We start from the raw sequence: 23407 nt of genomic DNA on the forward strand, positions 1-23407 counted from the left end.
ATAATTGGGAATACATCTAATTAGATTTGTTTGCGTGTTTCTACATAACAATAATAACAATCTTGTTAAATAATGATCATGGTTCATTTTCATGTATGTATTTATTAATTAATTTGTTTATTTATTTAATGTCTCACTCTGTATTTTTCTATTTTAACATAGAGCAAGTTTATCTCTGTAGCTCCAGATGACTCTCTGCTGCTGACTGATACGTGTGTTGAGGCAGGACTGTTCCAGAACTCACTGGGGTTTGGCAGTGGGCCAGTGTCTCTCGCTGGCAATGTTCCACACTGCCCTGCCAGGCTGCCCAGTGTCTGACGGGCCAGGCCTCTCTCCGGGACAGCATGGTGGGATTCCAGCAGCCTGTTGAATTCTGGAGCTTCAAACTGTAGGGAGGTCAGGGGAGGGGAGTCCAGCACAGTACAGCAGGGTCTCCAGCCCTGGTCCTGGAGAAAAATAGTACAGCATACTATATCGTAAAGTATAGCATAATATTTAATAGTACAGTAGACAATAGTGTAGTACAGTACATATACATATATACTATAGTACAGTATAGTGTGGAACAGTAGAGTTTAATTTGGTACAGTGCAGTATATTTTACTATAGTACAGTCCTACCCTTGGTCTTAATGACTACTGTACCCTGCACCACCACCCCATCAGGAGAAGAGGCCACGGAGCTGCAGCAGGGGGGGGTTGCAAGGTGGAGCCTGGGGGTACCCCCACCCCCTCCGCAACAAGTTGCTGCAGTAGTTGAGGAAGTGCTGCGTGGCTGAGAGCAGGACAGTGTCCAGGTCCAACCTGCCCTGCAGACTGAGAGAGACAGAGTGAGAGAATCTGTTTATTTTTGTGTATTTCTGTCTGTATGGGTCAATTGCAATGAACTGAAAGCTGCATACTAACTGGAGATGTTCCCATGGTTAGTATGCAGCTCTGTACTAAACTAGTCCACAAGTTTAATACCTATTGCAATGAACTTGGCAGCTGAAGTTCTCCAGCTGGGGACTAAACAAGGTCTCCATTGCAACGAACCCCAAAATCACTGCTGCTGCCTCTAGAGCAGACTAAGTGCGGGACTAACTTAGACCTACTCCAGCTACGGACTAACTATGGATAGTACAGTACCAAGAGGAACAAAATGTGCCAAATCACAAGGTATTGACTACTTTTGTTACTGAACTACTCAGAACTCGATTCATTACCACTAATTGTTTTGTTTTATGTTTCAAATAGTTATGTTTTTGTTTTTGACATTGACAAAATGTAATTTACTAATAATGTTCTGGTGTACACTGGTGAAACTGACACCACAGCTACAGTAACAAAAAACATAATTAAAATAAGATCCAGTGTACAAATTGTCGGTTGAAAGGTTTTATTAAATACTAAGAAATAACTGAGAATATATTGAAAGCTCTATAGTAATTATTACCCAGCAGGAAATGTAAAGCAATATTATATTATATGAATAATATGGAGTTATAATACAATTGCAATGTATGTAGCCTATAGCTGACTTCGTATATTATATCTCAATATAGTATAGTAGTATACCGTGCCCGGGCAGGGCTGGGAGCTCAGCTCGGCCTGCAGCTCTGTACAGCGGGGCTCTAATGGGCTGCCGGGTTGGAGGTGTCGGCTCTGAACCTCCACCTGTGCATTACACCCATTATTTTCTTTAAAATAATTCAGACCAAAGTATGAAATATTTAGTCTAGATAATGTTTTTGGTTCTTGTTTGGGTAAATAAATTGCAATGGGAAATGCAATTTAGCTCTTGAGTTTAAATGATTAAAAGATATCTATAACATCACACAAAAAAAATCATTTCTGCAGAAATTGTATTATCGATTATACTACGAAAATAAATGTATAATTATATCGTGTTATATGGCATTCGCATTTTAACTCGATTAGCATTGCCAAAGTGCAGCAGCATTAGCATGTCAGCACCGGCGCTCTGCTCAGGTTTGCTTGTAGAGGCGAGACCCGGCCTCTTCACCGACTTCACTTCCTGCTTAATAGCATAACGACACACTAAATCCTTAATACGGGACTAAAGTTGGGGATCAGCTAGTCTCCAACTTTGCTCCATTGCAATGGGTACTAACTTTATTCCGCAGCTGGGAATGATCCCGAGATAGTACCGTACTAACTAGTACTCGGCTTAGTACAGAGCTCCGCACTAACTCTGTGAGTTTGTTGCAATTGACCCATTATGCGTCTGCGTTTCTATTCTTATTTGTGTGTGCGTGTGTGTCTGTGTGTGTCTGTGTGTGTGTTTGTGTGGTGTGTGTGCGTGTGTGTGTGTGCCTGTCTGTCTGTGTGCCTGTGTGTGTGTGTGTGCGTGTCTGTGTGTGTATGTGTGTTTGTGTGGTGTGTGTGTGTGTGTGTGTGCCTGTCTGTCTGTGTGTGTGCGTGTGTGTGTGTGTGCGTGCATGCGTATGTGCATATGTGCGTGTGTTCCTGTACCTGCTAGTGAACTGAATGAGCTGCACCTCGCCACGGCAACGCAGGAGAGCTTCTCTGTGCTGCATCAGGATGGCGGCGCAGACAAACAGCTCAAACGTCAAATCAGGGTTGAAGGGGCGGGGCTCCAGGGGAGGTGGTCCTGCCTCCTCTGAGTCAGGAAACACCAGAAACACTCAGGGCGCCAATAGGGACTAGATAAGCATTTATTTTTAAACCTACACACACACAAACAAACACTCACACACACTCACACACTAACACACACTCGTGACTCAAGACTGATTGGCCAGTGCTAATGCCTCCTTCTCACTGCATGGGCCAGTCAGCCAATTAGATACCCACAGTGACTGAGGCTCTTATATACAGCCAGCGCGTGGGTCGGCGGCTGGCTGACCTGTGCTGTGGTCAGTGGTCAGTCTCTGATGGCACAGGGCTCTATCCAGGGCAGGGGTCAGGAGCTCCAGGTGGTCGCAGCTCAGGACTTCGAAGAGCCGCAAGGCGTCGCTGTGGTCAAACTCCCTCTGGAAACCCAGCAGCAGCCACCTCCCCACCCCACACAACACGCAACAGGCAACATGGACATGGGACACACAACACAGGACACAGACAACGACACAACACACACAGAACACCCGCCACACAGCGCACAACAACCCACGCAACATGCAACATAGACACAGGACATACACAGCACAGTTACAGCTCTGGGGTAAATCATAAAAGAGAGAGGGAGCGAGAGGGAGTGATCGACAGTGAGAGAAAGAGAGAAACAAAGCAAGACAGAGAGAGAGAGAGAGGGAGACACAGATACCTCGTTTCCACGACACTGCAACACCGTGCTGGCACGGTGCTGTCACTGTTGTGAAAATGTGTAGAGTTGTTTCCACAATGTTTGTACAAATCCATGAGTGACCTGCTGTGTCAGCACCGTGCTGTGCCAGCACTCTTTCATATCTGATACTGGCACAGCATGGTGCTGACTGTTGTGTGCATTAAACATGGGAGGGTTATGAAATTAAAATGCTAATAAAAACATGGGGTGAACATAACATCGAAAAAGAGCTAAACACCGCAGTCAGGAAACTGAAGGTATTGTTATGAATGCTTTTACACCAATTGCTGTTTCGAGTGTTACTGTTCTGTGTTAGTGGGATAGCCAATCAGAAGGCTTGTTCTGAGGGGTATGACCTGTCGTAAATAGGGTGTCCCCAAGTCATAAAGTAGTTGGTTGCTTGCAGGCTCATGACATGGATGTCGTAGCGTTCTGTGCTGGAGCTAAAGCACCAAGTTGCGATACCTTCAATAATTACCAGTGGTGACTGTTCTATTCTGTATGCAGATTGAATATACTTTTAGTATTGGATTTATATGGCAATCCTTGTTGTGTCATTTCAATAACCCACGCTGCATAAAAATAAGGACGCGACAGAATATAACCAAACATCTCAAATATTAAGGAGTGCAGGAATTGAAAGAAACGTTGTGCAGTCATGACAAAATAAAATAAAAAGTAAATATAAGGATCTAAACCAAAGGTCTAATGAAGTTGATTAACACCATCTCTGAAATAAGCAACATCACATTTAAAAACTCCATCTTAACACTTCTGCGTTTACAGTTATTACCATAGCACCAAACTAGGTATTGAGCCATTACAGTTTTCATGGGGACAGCCTGGCTTTCATTACTTTGAGTACCGTGCTGACACAGTATGGAAATAAATTAATGGAAATGAGGTCAAAAAGTGACATAGAGAGGCACAGAAAGACAGAGAGATAAGAGAAAGAAGTGCCAGAGAGACACAAAGTGAGAGAGTGACAGAGACGCAGAACGAGAGAGTGACAGAGACGCAGAACGAGAGAGTGACAGAGTGACAGAGACAGAGCAAGATAATGACAGAGACACAGAGTGAGGATGACAGAGTGACAGAGACACAGAGTGAGACAGTGACAGAGACACAGAACAAGAGAGTGACAGAGACACAGAGTGAGAGAGTGACAGACACAGAGTGAGGATGACAGAGTTACAGAGACACAGAGCGAGAGAATGAGAGACACAGAGAAAGGGAGTGACAAAGTGACAGAAACAGAGCGAGAGAGTGACAGAGTGTTACCTGTGGCAGAAGGCAAGAGTGTCTGTGGCATCAGTGAGGAGGTGAGAGTGCAGCTCAGGATCCAGCTCCTTCAGCAGCCCTGCCTCCATCTCTGCAAAAACACACACAAACAATATCACACAACTACACAACAACACAGAAGTATGCATGCAGTTTATGCATACTGGATATATTTATTAAAATCAAGTAGTTTGTGTCACAGCCAGTTAGTGGCGCCATTAAAAGTTAGAGATACAGCCCTGTGTGTTTATTGCCTGATGTGCCTCGGCAGAACTTCCCTGATCACTGAAGTGAAATTAGCAGCACTGATTCTGTCTCTTGTTTTAACCAATATGCAGGTCAGTATATACCGGGTGTTTATTTATCAAGATAAGTCTATATGAATGTTTCTCTTGGAATATAAAAGAGGGCTATAAATATAACATTACCATAGATCTCTCTCATTGCTACAGGTCTGCATGGTTAGAATCAAAACAATACTACATATGATAAACTTATTAAAAACTAGGACTACATGTTCACTTCTGTAACGTGTACTATTTAGGAAATGTATATTATATTGCATAAACAGTTATCAATACAAAGACTAAGTGCTTGTCTTTGTAATATGTACTAATTAAATGCATCTTTCTTTCTGTAACTATGCATTTGATTTTGAGAATAAATCTGAACTTCACTGATGACTGAAGCAAAAACAGCAATACTGATTCTGTCTCTTGTTTAAACTAATATTCAGGCAGATTCTGTGTTCTGGAGAATTAATCTGCCCTGGGACTCGACAGCTTAACTGAGGACCTGAAAAAGAGACACACACACACACACACACATAGACTCAAAGAGACACAGAGAGACAGACACACAGGCACACAGACACACCCAGACAGAGAACTCCCCTCCCCCTCACACACACACACACACACACACACACACTCCTCACCAATCTTCCTCCTCAGCCCCTCAGAGCTGAAGTCTCGGGCCGCTCTCTCCATGTGGGAGCAGAAGCACCAGAAGGCCTCAGCCTCAGAGTCCAGCACCTCTAGGAACCGGCTGCACAGGTCACTCATCCCCTGGGCATAACTGACCTCTGCATGGGCACACACAGACACACACACACTTATACAGAGGGTGAGACTGTGTGTGAGAGTGTGGTTGTGTGAGAGTGTGTGTGTGTGAGTTACCTGGGTGGAAGGCAGCGAAAGTGATGAGGATCTCTCTGAGGACCAGCAGGTTGGCGGAACCCTCGCCTCTGGAGACGCAACAACAACAACACAACAGTCAAACACAACATAAAAGAGTCAAAAACAACAGCACGAACACACAGTCAAACACAACCCTGTCGCACAATCACACAACACATAGTGCTGCCACACAGTCACACTACAACAGCACAAAACCAGTACACTCATGATCCCACACACACACACACACACACACAATAACACTCACACTCCTTTTTACACACACATGCACACGCACATAAATACAAACACACGAACACCAGTGTCCACGTGTAGGTACAAGAACACTTTCACACAGACACACATGCACAGCATCGCAGTGTTTGTAATAGTGTAGCTTCACAAATGCCACCTGGTGCTCAGTCACTCTGGAATAGGAAGTTGGGGGATGTGGGCACGGGGGGACAGGCAATACAGACGGACTCACTGGAAGTAGTCCAGGTCTCTCTCAGTTCGTGGGACATCCTTGTCTATGATCCGAATGGCTTCTGTCAGCTGATCCAAGTCCAGACTGACACGCTCCAACAGAACCTGACACCCAGATAGGGAGATGAGGGAAGGAGAAAGGGAAAGATACAAAATTAGATAATTTAATTTAAGTTTAAATCAGGGATACAGATGAAGGTATGAACACGAAAGGGGTGAGTCCTGGGGGGCCACAGTGTCTCCTGGTTTACATTCCAACAGGAGATCCCAATTACTTAATTTATGTCATTATTTACTTACAATACCTTACAAATTGTTGATGACTCAAAAGACTGAACCGACAGAACATTTATTAAAGACAATTATTAAATTAATTCAGTTAATTGTTTAATTCGACCAATTAAGGAGCCAAGACCTGGGCTGGCCCTCTAGGAATGGAGTCTGACACCCTTGCTATAGAACAATGTAGACTGTGATCCATTGTATCACACTGTAGCTGTTACACTATAGCACAATGTAGTTCACGATAGCACACTGTAGCTCACGATAGCACACTGTAGCCCACTGTAGCTCACTATGAAAAACTATAGCACACTGTAGCTCACTATAGCACACTGTGATGAACAGTGAGTTACCTGGGCCTGTAACTCCAGGAAGGACAGTCTCTCCCTAGTCTCTGGGGACACGGCCTCCTGCCGCTCCCTCTCTTTCTCTCTCTCCCTCCGCTGCTCGAAGAACCGCACCGCTGCCGTCAGTTCATCTGCACAACACACGACGCACCAAACAGAGAGACGGAGAGACCAAGACAAACATGACAGTCACACACACAAGGAGGCCCAGGCACAGGAGAAGCACAGGAAAACAGACACAAGGACCCAGAGATTTAAATCAACCTTACAGATTATTCACACAGAATTACAGACAGACAACGAGACGCACAGAGAGATACGGCCAGCGAGATGCAGGCAGGCTGATGTGAACAGACAGAGTGACAGTTGGAGACGCAGATACGCAGAGAGGCAAACAGGCAGAGAGGTGCACACAGGCACAGAAAAAAACAATCATAAACACCAAACTGACTCAATGAATTGATTATATTGGGAAACTGCCCTCCCCTTCTGTACCGTCGGAGCCATTGAGGCGGATGCGCATGGTGCCGGGCAGCAGGCGTTGCCACTTCCTCTTCATGGCGCCATAGCGCACTGCCAGCTCCTCTGCCAATAGGGGTTGCTGGAGAGTGGTGGCGCTGCAGGGGAATATCCCAAACAGGAATCGCCACACCCAGGGTCTCTCTGCCGGGGACACTCCCCCTGTGTGGAGGATTAGAGATCCATGTAGCTACAACTGTACAGTGTCTCTCCAGGACCAGGGCTGGAAACCCTGCTGTACTTGACTGTACACATAACTAACATATAAACCCACCCAATAGACACCCCCTCCTTCTACAGTTGCACACTGTACGGTCCTTGTTAGAATAGTGTTACACAAAAGAGCCTCAGGGAGAGAAGGGGGTCTTGTGGAGGGGAGACTGATGACTGTGGATGAAACAGCTGGCCCACTCCCACAACAACAGCTGTGATTGAGGCTCTGTGCGGAAGTGTCACTTGACTAGCACTTGACTGCTGTGGGAGACAGTCACAGCTCTCTTGTGTGATTAGACACAGATTGAGCGTGTCCATTGCTATTAATGAGTCATGTATTCATTCATTGGTTTGTTTGTTTTTCTGCGCAGCTTTGGAAGGCGGCTGTGCTTGTGAACTAATGTGTGCGTGTGTGTTTGTATGTCTGGATGTAGGGTGTATGTCTGTTTGTGTGACCACATTCAGTTTTTGAGTGTGTAACAGCATGTGCGAGAGTCCATGTGTGAGTGTCTCTGAGTTTGTAAGAGTGTGAGTGTGTTTTTGAGAGTATGTGTGTGTGTGTGTGTGTGTATTCCTGTATGTGTGAGACAGTGAGTGCCTGCTTCTGAGTGTGAGTGTGTGTGTGTGTGTGTGTGTGTGACCTGGGTTGAGGCAGGTCTTAGGGCTTATTATTATTATTATTATTATTATTATTATTATTATTATTATTTACCGTTCTTCAAAATGTAGGAGCGAAGCCTCGACTCGTCCACGCGTCCTTCCGCGTCCATAACCCCCGCTAACTCGTCTCCCTCCTGCGGCCGCAGTCGCCCTCGCCGCCGGGTTGCAGCGCTCTCAGCTGGGACTGCCCCTGTGGTCGCCGCGGCCGTGGTGTCCATCCCCTCTCTCTCCTCTCGCTTTCTATTCTATTCTAACGTGTCGATCTACCTGCGCAGCAAAAACATGTCGCTACAACTTATTATTATTATTATTATTATTATTATTATTATTGTCTCCTGAAAACTGTAGCTTTGCCAGTTTTTACAAAGCGGCGGTGTATATTATCGGTACACACACATCACGCTGATGCAGTGCAGAAACTACTGCGTCTGAGTTTCTGCAAGTAGCTTCTCTCTCTCTCTCTCTCTCTCTCTCTCTCTCTCTCTCTCTCTTTTCTGCGGTCATATGACGGCTCGGCTCGGCTCTCCGCTCCGTGGCGAGAGTGTTACCTTGGTTCAGGGGATAAGTGATCCCCCTCCCCCTCTTTTCCATCCCAGGCTGCTGGACGTCCGGCCCCGACTCTGCCCTTATCAGCCTGAACCGATAGCGAGGTTTACACAGGGAACAGAAATACAGCAGGACAGACCGACAGAAAGCCTAGAGAAAGAGCAAGCCCAAGACCTCATTAATTAATTAATTACCTAATTAACAAGTGAATGGTCGTGATTATTTGCTTTCTTCTTTTTCGTGTTCTTTATCATCTAATACTTGTTAAATATTGTGCTTCATTACATATCTGATTATACAGTCTTATTCTCTTGCAAATTTACTGTGATGATGAGGTTCTAACAATAACTTCCCCCCAGTTTGTGCTAAGGCTTACAAACATTGTACTGTGATTAATGTGCTTCATACACAACAGGTTGTTTGTGCTTGCTATTCTTTTTTTTTTTTTTTTTACCCAATATCAACCAAAATGATTGATTTATAACCAATTTAAAATCAAAATAAAGTCACAGGCACGGTTTTGTAGTCCAGTAGTGTTTTATAATACAATGCAGCATTATATGTTGTAGTGCAGTGTTATATAATGCAGTGCAGTGGCGGTTCTAGCCCCCCCCCCCCCCCCCCCTTCAGCGGCTCCCCCCAACAAACAAACAAACAAACAAACAAAAACACCATTCTGCACTAACTAATTTTGATTCAGACATTTGGAACAACACAAATAAATTATCATAACATTTAAAACTATATAAATATAAAAATAATTCGAAAAATAAGACATAAATATCAAAAAGAAAAAGACATGAAACACATGAAAAAGATAATCAAATTATTACACTATTACCCTATTGCTAACAAAAAACACACACATAAAACTAAATTGCACAAATCCTATATCACACAAATACACAAATAGAATAACACACTTATAAAGAAGAGAACCTGATTATTACACTATTGCACTTCAAACAAGAAACACAAACTAAATTTCACAACTTGGCTAATTTTAGGCATAAGACATCTCAAAAGACTCAATATATCACAAAATATACAAAATATCAGCATAATCTTAATAGTCTTTTAAGTTAGCCTACAGCATTGGAAATTCCCCTAACTGAGCTCAGGACCTACAGTAGTTAATACAATCACAGAAAACCTTTATGATGTCACCTCAATGAAAGATAACCAAATCAATAATGTGCTAGTTAGGTTGTAATCGTTTTGCTGCAGCTACACACATTATCATGATGAAACTGTGTGAAATTATATCCAGTGTTATGTAAGCTAGTTGGACAGAAAACGGAATACTGTCGCCCTATGTGTAATATCATAGCAAGCAACATAGTTTAACAAACATAAGTGTCATACTAGCCTATTTCATTACATGCATACTATTATACTCATAAAGAGATGACATAGCTGCTACCTGTATCTTTTGCGCATGTCTCTTCTTCTTCTTTCCTCTTTTTCCTAAACTGGGCACCTGATGGCTTAGACCTTTTCTTATCCATTTCTATAGATTTGACACTCCAGCATCAATACATTACCCATCCCCCAACACTGCCAACCAAGAGTCAAGAATAAACCAATTCACCTTGGTGGAGTGCAGATTGGTTTTATATTATTCTTAACCATTTCGCACAAACCAGAAAAAATGCAACATGACTGTGAAACTATATATTCACAGTATTATGAATGAATTGTGGTTTATTTGGTAGCATGTTGTAGTGTGACCATTCTGAATGTTTCTGAGCTTGTCAATTATACCTAAATCCGCCGCTGCAGTGTACTGTAGTGTCATTTGATATAATACAGTATAGTGTTATATAATAGTGTAGTGTAATATACTCTAGTATTACATAATAGTGTAGTGTGATATACTGTTATTGCAAAACAATATCCACACACTAAACTTGTTCACTGATTTTAGCTTGTAACCTCTGTATCACCCGTAAGGTACTTCTGTTAAATATATCTTAAATAACAACGACCCAACGAAAAATACTTTTACTTCCTATTCAATCTCGACTAAAAAGCCACAGTCAGTTATAATAATTCACTGTGTACCTGCCACCGGGGCTTATAATTACGTCAAGGGAATTCATACTTAGGATCAGTCCTCTTTTATTTGCAACATCCAGTTCAGTCCTGGGGTGCAATTGCGCAAATTCGTCGCTGGATGGATCCCAATCCCAATCGATTTTAAATCGTTTTCACATGGGAAATGATCAAAGCGCTTCGTGGCGAGTTCAGTTTCTGTTTCACTTTAGGTGGCAGCGTAGTTTCAGTAGCGCAGCAGTTCCGACAAGAAGTACAATGGGGTAAGTAGCAGAGATCAAATATTTGTATCATATGTATGGATACATCTTTCAAAACTTCGATATTGGAAAGCCAGCGGAAAAAATGAATAAAACGTGCACGGGAAAGTATTACATTGATTGCGCGGTTCAAAAGGTTAACTCGAGAACGAGAACAAAGTTCCGCTTTAACAGTGTGTGTGTGTGTGTGTGTGTGTGTGTGTGTGTGTGTGTCAAAACGCTGTCAAAGCGGATGAGTTTAATTGGATCTGAGATTTCAATCATATTCACTCCGATCCAACTACAGAAATGCTAGTCTTTCAAATTACAGTCAGACATGTAAGTAGATAGATAGACACACAAATAGAGTGATGTTCAAGTGTCGAAAAAGGGTTGCAAACTAAATAATGTGTGTTGAAACAGACACAATTGTGTGTGTGAAAGTGTGTTTCTGTTTCAAATCAGCACAATGTTAATTTGCCAGCTTACCGCTTTGTCAATAATAAAACGCACCTTGTGGTGAGTCACAGTTCAATGTCAACACAATGTATATTTATGATATAATTATATAGTTATAATACTAAATATAACATTAACAGTATTATTATTATTATTATTATTATTATTATTATTATTATTATTATTATTATTATGACAGGATAGGAGTCACAGAGTTTGTAAGTACTTGCTAAAAAAACAAGCAGACTATGAAAACTTTGCCCTGAATATGTCCCACCCAGCCTCCAGATCCCAGCTGCAGAGTTGTGTAAACCACTGTTCATGTGTTGCAACTCTTTCTGGAACCCTGGCAGCTTTGTCTTGGTTTGTGAATCTCCAGTCCCTCCACACAGAACAGTCTGCTCAGATTCCCAGGAGCAGACTGAGAGCGTCCCCTCTGTGTCTGGACTGCAGTGTTCCTGATGTGACAATCAGCCCAAAGCTGGGGAGGGGACAAAGAAGGGAGAGGGGAGAGTGGTGGGGTAGAGACAGGGGGAGTGGAGACACACACACACACACTAGTACTACTTGAATGGTGGGATGACTGTGTAGATGGTCTCATGGCACTGACAGGATGACAGAATGATTGATACATTTATATGATATGATATTACAGACTGGTATAATTATTGCTGTCATCAGTTAAACATCCATTGTGGACGTGGGAAAGTGTGTGTGTGTGAGAGAGTGTGATGGTGTATTAGAGAATGTTGGTGTGTGTTTTTTATCTTATTCTACTCCCCTCTCCAACCCCTCGCTCTTGCAGGGACTGGAGGCAGAGCCTACAAACCATCAGTGAATGCGAGCTGCAGGAGATGGGCAGCCTGCTGAGATCCAGGGTTGTGACTGAGGTCGTGGCACAGGTGCAAGGCATGCTGGGACAGCTGGATTCGGCTACCCTGGACATCGCCGTGACAGGGGACTCCGGGGCAGGCAAGTCCTCCTTCATCAATGCCTTTCGGGGGCTGGGGGATGAGGATCCTGAGTCGTCACCCACGGGTGTGACTGAGACCACTCTGGAGATTACCGCATACCCCCACCCTGGGCTCCCCAACGTGAGGCTCTGGGACCTCCCCGGGATCGGGACGCCCCGTTTCCAGGCCGATCGTTACCTCGAGATGGTGGGGCTGGAGCGCTTTGACTTCTTCATCATCGTGTCATCCGAGAGGTTCCGGGAGAACCATGTCCTGCTGGCCGAGGCCGTGCGCAAGTGGGGGAAGAAATTCTACTTTGTGCGCAACAAGGTGGAAAACGACCTAGAGGCGTGGGGGCGCCGCAAGATGCGGGGGGCGGCAGCAGGAAAGGAGGAGCAGGAGGATCTGCTGGGAAGGATCAGGGCAGACTGCGAGGGAAGCCTGCGGAAGATGGGGGGAGGCATGGGGACAATGGCCATCACGGTCTTCCTCATTTCCTGCTTCCACCCCAACAAGTTCGATTTCCCGCGGTTGCAGGAGACGCTGGCGCAGGAGCTGGAGGGTCACAAGAGACACGCCCTCCTGCTGGCCTTGCCCAATTTGTCTGCCACCACCCTGCAGGGGAAGCGGAAGGCACTGGAGGGGGGGCTCTGGAGGAGGGCCATGTCCGCCTGCCTGTGCACTGTGGCGCCAGGGGGCCTGGGGGTGGGCGGACGAGCGGGGCTGTCCGGCAGCGTGCCTGTGCTGATGGAGACACTGCGCTCCTATCAGAGGCACTTTGGGGTGGACCAGGAGTCGCTGAGGAGGCTGGCGGCGCTGACTGGGAAACCTTATGAGGTGGGTGGGATTGTGAGAGAGAGTGCGTGTGTGTTTGTGTGAGAGAGAGAGTCTGTGAGTGTTTATGCATGTGTGTGAGTGTGTGTGAGAGAGTGTGTGTTTACAGTGTGAGAGTATGTGTGTGATCTGTGTGTGAAAGTGTCTGTGTGTGGAAGAGCATGTGTGTAGTTAATTTTTAAGTAATTTAAACAAATATTATCCTCTCTTTTTCTGCCCTCTCCCCTCCCCTCCTCTCTGCCCCCAGCTCCTTTGTAGAGAGGTGACCTCGAGCGCGGGCCGGCAGCTGAGCGAGCAGGGGGTGGAGGACATGCTGGGACAGATGGCCATGGGGCAGCAGGTGGTGGTGGGGATGCTGCAGAGCCGGATCCCTGTGCTGGGCTCCCTCACCTGCGGGGGCGTGTCTTTCGTGGCCTGCTATTGGCTTCTGAGCTCGGCCCTGGGGGACCTGAGCCAGGATGCGGAGAGGGTAATGCGGAGGGCGCTGCATGGGGAGGAGCTAGACCGCGAAGAAGTCGAGGATCCGGGATTCTTCTATGGGGACTGAGCCCCAGACCAAATCAACACATGGGGCTCACTTCATTACCAATAGATGGCTCCTAATGAAATACCATATTGTCTTAATATTATGTAAAGTGTTAATTAATTAATCTGTAATGCAGGATGCCCCTGTCCCCAGTGTACACAACTTCCCTGGTTGACTGCTCCACAGCTGACTGGGGCCTCCAAAAAGATGCAAGCTGAACACACATCTGTAGAAAAGGATATCAGTTTTAATTTTAACAGGAATGCCGCAGTGGCATCATCAATGAGCGCCAGAGGGCCGGCTCGGGACGTTCTTGTGTGCGATGCAGGAGATAGGCAGATGAGAGAGTGTTCAGGGTCATTCAGACAGTTTAGCAGCCTTATTTTAGCAGAGACAGAGAGGGGCCTGATTCACACAGCCAGCTGGTACAGCAGCACCGACTGGGTTCAGTACAGTCCCGTTCAGGTCATTTTATTATAAACCCAGAGGGCAATTGGTTTGCAGGCAGGTCTAAAAATGACAACAATGTAAGCAATCGTTAAAAAACACACAAACATACAATACAAAACATACATGCAATACACCAACAACAATCATGGCCAGAGCATCATTCTCTCCGCCAAGCCAGTCTGAGCCAAAATAAACTCTATTTACCTTTATGCGTCTGTTGGGGCTGTCCTGGAAACTGGGACAGGAAGTCAGCCTGAGAAGATTGGTACACTGGGAAATGTGGTGTATGACAGTGTAGGAAACAGGGATTACCACGATATTCCCTGATATATCCGGTGGGTTTACTATAGTATTCAGGGTCTAGGGTAGGAAAGCACAGCCACAGCCCATTGAGCCCCTATGGAAGAGCACTGTGAGACTCGGGCACATTCAAAGCATCAGAAGCCTATGGCAATTTTCCCCACTTGCATGAGGGAGGACAGAATCTGCTTTATGTGTAGAGGGAAGGTGTCAGAAATCCAGATAATATATATTTTCAAAACCTGCTACTAATAACTTTTTTCTTCATGTCTGCATTGTAAAGAAAAATCCTGATGCACAATATACTGTGTGCCTGTGCCTAATAATAATGATAATAATAATAAATGTTCACATTGGACTGAGCTGCTATTGTGAAATCATTTCTTCCTGGATGTCCTTGGAATTCAGACCACTACGGCTAAGGGTATTGCATGAACACTTCACAGCAGGGGTGTCATACAGCTAAATGTTTTGGGGGGCACAGACAGAAAACAAATTATGATTGTTACAAATTGTTGGTATTCAATGTTATTTTAAATGTAAGTGTACTTGTACTGCTCTACATACATATTCTCAGCAGAGCAATACAGACGAATACACTGATACACACACAGTAACAGACTGTAACAGACACACATGCACATATACTGACAGTCTTTTACATATGAAAAGTGAATGATTGAGAGAAAATTGAAAACATGCATTCATGTTAATTACATGTTTTTCCTAATTTTCTTACCTATCGTGCAAATTGTCTTATTGGGTTTAGCTCTATATCTGGTGCACACTCATCTAATAATAAAGTCATGTATGTTATACATAGACAAGCAATTGGAGAGGACAGGGTGTTTCCCAAACCACACAAGACACATTGTAAACGTCTGTCTCCTGTCGGTGTCATTTACAGGAAAATTAAAGTCTGCACAGGGGCTGGGTGTGAGAGGAGAAGGGAAACTCTTGTACTGTATGGTAAAAATAACAACTGCACACCTTGGTTTCACCTGTATTTTAACTGCTAGGGGGAGAACAAAGGGTGTGGGCAAGATCAAAAGTAAACCACACCTCTTGCTTTCAGTCTCGATTTCTTGGAAACTATGTGATGTCCTATAAGTGTGACATCTAAGGCTGCCTGAGATGTTTAACATAACACTACATGCCCCTCTTCATTGCCTTCCTATTATTATTATTATTATTATTATTATTATTATTATTATTGTGGTTGTTGTTATTAAAGTTATGTGTAATTTCAGTTTTATGCTCTTCTGATTATTATTCATGTTGTTAATAATAATAATAATAATAATAATAATAATAATAATAATAATAATAATAATAATAAGAGGCTATTGTTATTATTTCTTGGATGTAAATAATACAGTAACAATGTATTTTCAACCTTGTCTGTATTACATAATCCCTGATGTAACAACAGACAAATCCAATTAAGAACAGACAAAATACACTTTGCTCTACGAGTGTAAAGCATCAGACCGGTCTATAGGCGGTCGAGAGAGCCATTCACACGACTCCACTGACCTGCTACTGAGCTTTTATAACCCAACTGTGGGGCTACAGAGGACAGTTTTATGTTTATTTATGTATTTATTTTTGATCGTGGGGAAGGCGAGGCCAACTATTCTAGCAAGGAAAATAAGCAGTCACACTCAAAACTACTGGTGTTTTTTGCATTGTGTAAAAAAATATATCCTTATTGTTAATTAACCTACAATGAATAAAACACAAAATAGAGCGCCCCTGAGTCATTTATGGAAAGTCAAATCGGTTTCAATGGGAATAGTGATTGTTGCAGAATGAGGGCGGAGACAGAGTTTACTGTACTACCGGTAATGACAAGAACAGGCAAACAAAGCGAAAGTTCACTCACTCACAAGTGCGGCTCCCGAGACGTGATCAGACGCCCCTGATTTAAACTGTCGAGTCGGTGAGTGTGTGTGTGTGTGTGTGTGTGTGTGTGTGTGTTCACCATATATACCGTTTCGTCGTGGAGTGGCCATCCCGTCACTGGCCATTCGGGGCTTTAGTTTAAATGCAAATAATACAATTCATTCAGTGTTTTGCACTGCACGGGTAGAACACACATTAAGCGGTGCAAATACGCGTGAATACGATTAATCAAGAGAAATAAAACACCGTTACAGAAAGAAAGAGAAAGCGAAAACGGAAAGCAAGCGGGGAAGGGGAAAAATAAATGAAACTAAATCTGTTGTGCTACGGGGTTGCAGAGAGCGAGAGAGCGAGAGAGAGAGAGAGAGAGAGAGAGAGAGAGCGAGAGAGCGCACTGGTTACAGGGCTTGTCATTGAGTTGAAGGACAGCTATGGATATAAGAAGCTTTTTCAAAAAGAAAACAGATCATGGAGGCAAGGAGGCGCAGGCGAGGCTAGAGGAGGTGGAGGATGAAGACGAGTTATCTCCTGTAGCTGTAGCAGCAGATGAGTGAGAGTGCCACTGCCTCATTTAATGTTACAGGCTCAGGTTGGTGAAGAAGAGGGCTCTTTAGCTAGCTAGCTAGTCTAGCTCAGTGGTTTTCAAACGTTTTGAGGCCCACCATTTATGAAAACAAGTATTTCCAAGGCACATCTTTATATATGATTATAGCTATGTTAATCATCATGAATAAGACTAATTCCTAGGCACGCCTGGCCAGCTCCCAAGGCACACCAGTGTGCGCCGGCACACAGTTTGAGAAGCACTGGTCTAGCTAGCCTGCACTCACTGTGATATTGTGGAACATGGGCTGAGCATAGAAAGAAAGTGGGATGACCTTACTTTGCCTTTGTATAATACAATTGATAAGTCTTCAAGCTATAATTCGTTTCCCCTGAAGCATATGTATGACTTGTATGCATCTCTGCAACTGATTTGGCGACTGAAACACTCATTTTGTTTATTTTGATTTCATGTGGTGAAAGCCAGCCTATGCACCTGACCGGAACCGTTTCTAGAGCACAGTGTCTCACATCTTATATTAATTTTACTTTAGTACATTATGAGTCCTCTCAAACGGAGGCACTGCTCTAAGGTTGTTCGCTGCTAGAAAACTCGTGCGGTCTGTTTACCTCAGCACTGCCAGCGGTAGTGCGACTGCCTATGCCAGCTAACGACGTTGAATGTGGCGAGGTAGCCAGCTAGCTAGCCAATTTGTTTCTAAGCATCAAGATGAAACCAGCAAAGAGACATAAGGTAGACATTAGGTTGTTTTTTCCACACAATGTGCTTATAGCTAAGCTAGATATTTATGATTTAATGAAAATATTCCAAGAACATTATCAGAAGTACAGCTGAAGAGTTGATGTCTGGTTGACAATGTAGAAGTCTAGCTAGCTAGCTAATGTTACTGCTGGCTGGAGATTTTGTTCAGATCAGTTTTTCTTTCCTTTTTTGTCCAGAATCTTAGTTCATCTTTTTTATTAATACTCATTCAAAAGTGCACCAGATTAATACATTTAGCTGTTCAAAATCTTTTTTTTCTTATGGGGGAGAATGCTCCCAGACCCCACTTTAGGTTTGGACTGTGGGCTAAGCCCTGAATGTATTGTAATCCTAGCAACACCTTTGATGTAAATAATATTAATAATTAACTTTCTTAAAACTAATTACAAACAAACTGGTGTCCCCCATGCCACATTTATTAGTCTTAAATTGCATTGTGAGTGTTCCGAGGGTTATTTTCTAATACTTAAAAGAAAGTCCCCAAAATATTTTTTGGTCCAATTGATAGTAGAAAGCATCCCTTTTAAATTTACAGTAGTGTTATCCTGGGGAGCAATTTCAGGAACTGGGAATAGACAGCCAAACTGGTGTCCAAACTTTGTGTCTTAGATTGGGTTGTTAGCTTTCCAATGGTTGCATTCTTATATTGAAAAGAAAGACCCCAAGACCATTTCAGGTCCTATTGATAGTAGAAAGGGTCCCCTTCTAAAGTAAAATAGTGTTATCCTGTGGAACTAATTTTGGAACTGGGATTTCACACCCAAATTGTCCCCTATGCCAAAATCATGTGTCTTAAATTACATTGGGGGGATCCTCTGCCTCTACATCTACAAGGTAGTTTCAAGTAACATACCCATGAAAGTATGCAGTATGCCCCAGGCCAAGCCTTATGATTTCCAACATGTGACAATTTAACCAGTTAAACTTATAAAAAGTTGGAGAATTTGATTACCTTATGTAGATTTATATTTAAAATGATATATCCAGTGGTATAAAATTATCAATAAGCTCGGATGAGGCCAATTATTAGTTCCATTAAGGAATTGAGATCTTGGTTGGAACCAATTCTAGCTGGACCCGGATGGGAACCACTGCTGTGTGTGGAGGATGATATGTATGCCATTTATAATCTCTGCTGTAAAACTCAGATCTTGTTCTTCTTTTGGGTTCTTCTTCTTCCTCATCTTGTTTCTGAAGATTTTTTGTTGAAAAATCTCCTACAGATTCACACTCATCAGCATGACATTTTGCATACTTATAGCACTACTGTATATCTGGAAATAACTTCTGAGCTGGTCAAGTCAGGACCATCGTTACTATAGAACACTAAAAGGAGACTATAGCCTCTAATTTAGAATATGTCAGTAATCTGACCTTTAACCTTTCTTTCCAGAGCCAGAAAACAGACTATTGAAAAATTGCTTGAATGTAAAAGAAACTGTGAAGGCTGATTGGGTGCATGGGTTCAATGAATCATTAATGGCAGTGTCCACAAATGACCTTTTCTTGTATTCAGTTATTCATCTATTTGATTATTTAATTAATAATTTGTTGTTGTTCCCACTGAAGTGTCATGTTGTGTTAATGTTTTATTGGCTAAAAACATGATCACCTGTTCTGAGCAAAAGGCAAATGTGTCAGGTTTCATTTCACTTTGAGTTGGGTGCAAATGTATATAAATATACATACATTATTTCACCCTGTATTCACCCTCAATTTGTAATTTGTAATGTCTTTATTGGCACATAAACATTTTTGCTGCTGCTTTCTTCTTTGTCAGCCCAAGCGATGGACGAGTATGATATTGTTTCGGAAAGCGAGGTCTCAGAGATCCGCGAGGCACTGGAGAACGAGAGCCTGACCAGCGCCGCCGCCAAGATCCAGTCCTATTTCGAGTCCCTGGATCATGTGGAGCTAAACATTGCCATCACGGGGGAGTCAGGCTCGGGCAAGTCCACCTTCGTCAATGCCTTCCGTGGCTTGAGAGATGAAGATGAGGCCGCAGCCCCCACGGGGGTAGTGGAGACCACCATGGAGCCCAAGTCATACTCCCACCCTTGCTACCCCAACGTAAAGGTAGTAAGCAAATCCATCCCCACGAATAGTACTTTATTTATTGGACTAAAAAAAATGTATCAACATGGCAACAAATACAAAGGAGATCCTAATAAGGTACAACAGAATATCATTGTAAACCTTTATTGCACATTAGGACCTTAGGACAAATTAGGACAAAGCTTACAAATATATTTACCGACTGCTCCAGAGTTCAGAATGCAGGTCAGCTATATAATATATTTTCCTCCAATCGACTGCATCCTGGGTGACTGGACAATTGCAATAATCTATATGTTTTTTAATATAAAGTACTTGTAGAGACCAACTCTGAGGATGCCAGGGCATTAGCTAGTTGACAGAATTGGAGCAATGTAGTGGCCTGCTTGGCCAGGGGGGTTGGGCTCCATCACTTTAATGTGAAAATATAACCTGCTTCCATATTTTTGCAAGGTGTGGGACCTGCCTGGCATCGGGACGCCCAACTTCAAGGCCGACACATACCTAGAGCAGGTGAGCTTTGACCTCTATGACTTTTTCATCATCATTGCATCCGAGCGCTTCAAGGACAGCAATGTCCAGCTGGCCACCAGCATCCAGAAGATGAAGAAGAGGTTCTACTTTGTGCGCACCAAGATTGATGACAGCCTGAGGGCCGCAGGCAGGAAGAAGGACTACAATGAGGAGAAGACGCTGGAAGTGATCCGGCAGGACTGCATCTTTGGTGAGGCCTGTGGGTAGATGGTAGCGTGGGAGTGGTAGTTCAGAGAGAGATGGTGACAGGAAGATCAAAAGGAACAGAGATAGAGAGTGACAGAAAAACATGGAGAGACAGAGAAAAAGGGCCACAGAGAGAGACAGTGGCTCAGGGTGTGGGAGATAAAGAGAGACAGAGAGTGAATGACAGACATAGAGAAAAAGAGACAGTGAGAGGAGAGTTTGAGTGAGTGATGGAGAGTTTCAGTTGGGGACAATCACAGATGCTGTGCTTCACTCACTGTGTGTGTCCAGACAGTGCAGTGAGACAGGAACACTCAATTCCCTGTGTCTCAAATTATTTACATTGTTTCTCCCTTTCCCAACCCCTCACCCCTACAAACCAGGCCTGGAGAAGTATGGGCTGGTGTCCCCCATTGTCTTCCTCATCTCCAGCTTTGAGCTCCACCTCTACGACTTCCCCAAGCTGGAGGAGACCCTGGAGGATGAGCTGCCCAAGCACAAGCGCCACGTTCTGCTGCTGTCTCTGCCCAACCTCACCCTGGAGATCAACCAGAGGAAGCGCCAGGCCCTGCTGGCTGACGTCTGGAAGCTGGCCACCCTGTCCTGTGCCGTGGCCATGGTGCCCATCCCCGGACTGTCAGTAGTCGTGGACGTGGGCATCTTGGTCAAGGAGCTGCGCAGGTACTATGAGGCCTTCGGGCTGGATGAGGAGTCACTGAACAGCCTGGCAGAGAGGGTGGGCAAGCCGGTGGCAGAGCTGAAGGAGATGATCAATTCTCCGCTCAACAAGGAGATTTCGGCGGACGTGGTCATCAAGATGTTGACTAAGGCGGCAGGGGCAGGGCTGATGGTGGTGGAGTACTGTGCCAGCACAATCCCTGTTTTCGGCTCCATGGTGGCTGGGGGAATCTCATTCGGCACCACCTACTACATGCTGAAGAGCTGCCTGGACGAGCTGGCCAACGACTCGCACAATGTCCTCATGAGGGCACTGGAGTCCGAGGTGTGAGGGGGCTGTACGAGGAGGAGGAGGAGGAGGGGTAGAGTCAAAGTTTTGATGTGGTCCAAGCCAGTGCTTCTCAGTCCTGGTCCTCTGGGCACCACTGTCCTGCTGGTTTCTATTCCAGCTGAGCACTCAGGGTAGTAAATTGAAGTATCTATTACTAACTTATTATTACAATTATTATACCATTACTAATATTACCTATTGGAAAACAGTGGGAGAATTACTTTTTTCATATAACTTTATATAAGGCACTCAAATTCTCTATCTTAAGGTCAACACTTTCAGATTGAACCAATCCTTATACCAATTATGATTTCTTGAAGTAATTGTGGAGCTGGGATGGAACACAAGCTGGCAGGAAATTAGGGCCCAGTTGTCAGGCATAAACCGAGCTTCCACTCATCACGGGACAGACATGTGGGCCCAGTGCTTAATTTGTGCCAGATCCTGCCGGAACAGGATCCGGGACCTCTCGGGTTTTGAATGTCTGTGTTCTGGTACCTATTTGCGCCGATCCGGTACTTCACGTGGTAAAAAAACAAAAACTATAACATAGTTCAAATTATTTTTAACTTATTGCCCTTACATTTGTATCATGCAAATCATTAATAACTGGGAATTTGAGTGCATAGCACGTTGTTTTCAGCACTGTTCTGTACGCATTCCGGGACCTGCGCCTGCCTCGTCATCCCTCCGCTCTCATATATGCTTTGCGATTTACAAATTAAACACTGTGTAGGCCCTGTTATCTTTCTCTTTACTTTTACTTGACATTTAGTAGACGCCCTTATCCCTTATCCCATTTATACACCTGGGTATTTTACTGGAGCAATCTATGTGAAGTACCTTGCTCAAGGGTACAACAGCATTGCCCTACCAGAGCCCTAACCACTACTCCATAGTACTTTCTTTCCTATGTGGTCTGCATAAAAGTGCCTGTAGTTTGTAACAAGACTCTCTAAGATTGTTCTTGATATTGCTAGACACTCGTAATAAATTCCTTCTGATTAAAAATACATCTCTCTCTCGATTTTTTGGACTCTTCAGCCCCCTTTAATGTGTATTTTGTTCTGCTCTGGAAAAAATTAAGAGACCTGTCACGGCTTCCATCTAGCCTTTACACCCCATCCCTGCTAGAGGCTGCCATTTCCCTGCCTTTCCTTTCACTTCCCCCTGCTTTCAATCATCCCATTAACATTCCATACACCCTTGTGCACTCTTGCTTCCACCCTCTGTTTCCATTCGCCCTGCACCTCCCTACCTGATTTCTGTTCCCTTTATAATCCCCTCACTTCCCTCAGTTGTGGTGAAGCTTTGTCAGTTCCTACTGCAATCCTGAGCCTTGTCCCAGTGCCTGTTCTAGTCTTGTTCCCTCTAGCCCTGTATCTGCCTTGTTCTCTTGACTTCCTGCCTGTCTTCCTGACCACGACTCCGTCTCGCCTTTGCCTGATCCCACGACCCACGCCTGTGACCACGACCACGACCACGTTTCCGCCTAGCCTCCATTGCCCTGACTTGCCAGCACCTGACCCGCGCCTGTCCGACCACGTCCTTCACTTGGGTCCCCTGTTCCCGATCTCCTTGAGGGAAATCGTGACAAGACCACTCCAAGTTCAGAAATCAATCTTAAGTGGTCTCTTAATTTTTTACAGAGCTGTATTTTAAACCTATAAATAAATGTATGGATTACAGACTGACACATATCACATATTTTAAATATACAAAAAAGGCCTAAGGGTGGCACATGAAAAATATTAGGA

At 44.1% G+C, this 23407-nt stretch overlaps 3 protein-coding genes across 5 annotated transcripts; 2 read left to right on the top strand and 1 right to left on the bottom strand.

Annotated features, from left to right (window-relative positions):
* Positions 1-82: 82 nt before the first annotated feature.
* On the bottom strand, positions 83-8922 carry LOC136764918 (TBC1 domain family member 15). Of its 3 annotated transcripts, XM_066719299.1 has the most exons (12): positions 8821-8922; positions 8325-8539; positions 7376-7561; positions 6887-7011; positions 6253-6356; positions 5766-5833; positions 5525-5671; positions 4588-4678; positions 2869-3017; positions 2475-2622; positions 621-815; positions 83-446 (listed from the first exon to the last, which is right to left on the bottom strand). In XM_066719299.1, the coding sequence occupies exons 2-11, from the start codon at positions 8488-8490 to the stop codon at positions 662-664; spliced, it is 1338 nt and encodes a 445-aa protein (XP_066575396.1). In that variant the 5' UTR covers positions 8491-8539; positions 8821-8922; the 3' UTR covers positions 83-446; positions 621-661. The 3 variants fall into 3 exon arrangements, with proteins under 3 accessions (XP_066575396.1, XP_066575397.1, XP_066575395.1); XM_066719300.1 differs by having other exon boundaries at positions 645-815; positions 8325-8870; XM_066719298.1 differs by having other exon boundaries at positions 8325-8869.
* A 2139-nt stretch (positions 8923-11061) lies between these two features.
* LOC136764919 (interferon-inducible GTPase 5) lies at positions 11062-14996 on the top strand. Its single transcript, XM_066719301.1, has 3 exons — positions 11062-11136; positions 12377-13361; positions 13606-14996. Exons 1-3 carry the CDS (start codon positions 11132-11134, stop codon positions 13903-13905), a joined length of 1290 nt encoding a protein of 429 aa, XP_066575398.1. The 5' UTR covers positions 11062-11131; the 3' UTR covers positions 13906-14996.
* Positions 14997-16484: 1488 nt separating this feature from the next.
* Positions 16485-22663, top strand: LOC136764920 (interferon-inducible GTPase 5). The gene is made up of 4 exons (XM_066719302.1): positions 16485-16576; positions 19647-19942; positions 20375-20645; positions 21025-22663. Exons 2-4 carry the CDS (start codon positions 19655-19657, stop codon positions 21648-21650), a joined length of 1185 nt encoding a protein of 394 aa, XP_066575399.1. The 5' UTR covers positions 16485-16576; positions 19647-19654; the 3' UTR covers positions 21651-22663.
* The last annotated feature ends 744 nt before the right edge of the window (positions 22664-23407 follow it).

The sequence above is a fragment of the Amia ocellicauda genome, chromosome 12 (genome assembly GCF_036373705.1).
Source record: "Amia ocellicauda isolate fAmiCal2 chromosome 12, fAmiCal2.hap1, whole genome shotgun sequence".
Classification (NCBI taxonomy): domain Eukaryota; kingdom Metazoa; phylum Chordata; class Actinopteri; order Amiiformes; family Amiidae; genus Amia; species Amia ocellicauda.